We start from the raw sequence: 1,601 nt of genomic DNA, 5'->3' as shown, positions 1-1,601 counted from the left end.
TCCCCGGCTCCGCGCCCGCCGGGCTTCTGTCCCGGGCTGGCGGGGCGAGCCGAGCCGAGCCGGGCCGAGCCGAGCCGGGCCGGGGCGGGGCGGGGGGCGCTCAGGGCGGTCCGTCCCGTCCCTCCCCGTCCCGTCCCGGGTGTCGGGGCCGGGCGGTCAGTGCACCGGGGCGGGCGCGCCGGGCGGCCTCGGCGCCCTCCAGCCAGGCCTGCAGCACCGGCCGCAGCGCCGTCATGTTGTTGTGCGACAGCGTCAGCGACTCGAAGCGGCAGATCGTGCTCTGGCTGAGCGAGCCCACGCCCGGCAGCTTCAGCGCCGCCAGCGCCGCCCCCACGTCGGCCTGGGTCACCCCCAGCCGCACCCGCCGCTGCTTGAAGCGCTCGGCGAACGCCTCCAGCTCCCGCGGGTCCGCGGCGGGCGCCGGAGCCCCCCAGACGCGCACCACGTTCTTCTTGAGGTCCAGCTTCTCGGCGATGGCCGCGATCTTCTCTGCCGAGGGCCGCGGCTGCAGCGCGAAGTACGCCTCCAGCGAGCGCCGCTCGGGCGCGGCGATCGAGGTCCGCCGGCGCTTGCGCTCCGACGGCGACAGGTGCTCCAGCAGGTCGGCGCCGTCCAGCGCCGGGTGCGGGAGCGGGTGCGGGTGCGCGGCGAGGGCGGCGGGGTGCGGGAGGGCGGCGGCGGCGCAGGGGACGCCGCTCATGGCGTGGAAGGCGGCGTCGGGCTTGAAGTGAGGGTGCAGGTGGTGGCCCTTGGCGTGGGGGGCGATGTCCGCGGCCGCCAGCGCCTCGGCGCGGGCCAGCAGGCTCTCATCGAAGCTCCCAAATATATTGCCCTGCAGCTGCGAGCAAGAGCACGCATGGCGAGGTCAGTGGGGAATTCTGTCATCTCCGCCTGAAAAACCGGCCCCGGCACCGCGGGTCCTCCCCGGAGCTCAGGTCATAAAAATTAATAGGAAGACAGCGGCCCCGCTCCGCACGGCGCGGATCGGGGCGGGCACGGGGGGGCGCGGGGCCGCGACGCGCGATGGTGCTGCCGACATGAAAAAAACATTACCCCGGTGCCTGTCAGAAAATGTGGCTCGGAGCGGCAATTGCGCTGCATCCACGTACCTGCGGGGCCGGGAGGCAAACTCTGCGCATCGCCTCGCTGCCGGCGTGCAGGCCGGGGAACTTGGGCTCCTGGAGGGCGGCGGGCACGGCGAAGGGCTGCTTGGCGTCCATGGCCATCATCTCGGCGCGGCCCGCGGGCGGCGGGCCCCGGGCATGGGCGCGGGGCTGCGTCTGCCCTCGGCACTGCCCGAGCCGGCGGGGTTGGGTGGCAGAGCTCCCGCCCCCCCCGCGCCCCCTCGCTCATCTTACAGCCGCCCTCCCGCCCGCCCGCCCGGGGCGCGCACGGTGCCCCCGGGCCCGCCGCCCCAGCCCCGCTCGGGGTCCGGCACCGCGCGGCGCCGGGAGCGGCGCGCAGCCCCCGCTCGAACCCCGCTCTTCCTCGGCCGGCAGGTCCCGGGGGAACAGGGAGGAGCGGGCGTTTCCCCGCGGGCAAACCCCGCACACCCACCCCGGGAAAGCGGCTCTGAAGTTGGCATCGCTCTGCTGCTGAGC

General features: G+C 75.5%; 1 protein-coding gene across 1 annotated transcript; it reads right to left on the bottom strand.

Annotated features, from left to right (window-relative positions):
* Nucleotides 1-100: 100 nt before the first annotated feature.
* POU4F3 (POU class 4 homeobox 3) lies at nt 101-1,229 on the bottom strand. Its single transcript, XM_039701613.1, has 2 exons — nt 1,110-1,229; nt 101-838 (listed from the first exon to the last, which is right to left on the bottom strand). Exons 1-2 carry the CDS (start codon nt 1,227-1,229, stop codon nt 101-103), a joined length of 858 nt encoding a protein of 285 aa, XP_039557547.1.
* Nucleotides 1,230-1,601: the final 372 nt, after the last annotated feature.

Source organism: Passer montanus, unplaced genomic scaffold (genome assembly GCF_014805655.1).
Source record: "Passer montanus isolate IOZ18808 unplaced genomic scaffold, ASM1480565v1 scaffold15, whole genome shotgun sequence".
NCBI lineage: Eukaryota > Metazoa > Chordata > Aves > Passeriformes > Passeridae > Passer > Passer montanus.
The sequence above is the reverse complement of the archived record's forward strand: the minus strand, read 5'-3'. Positions and strand labels throughout refer to the sequence as shown.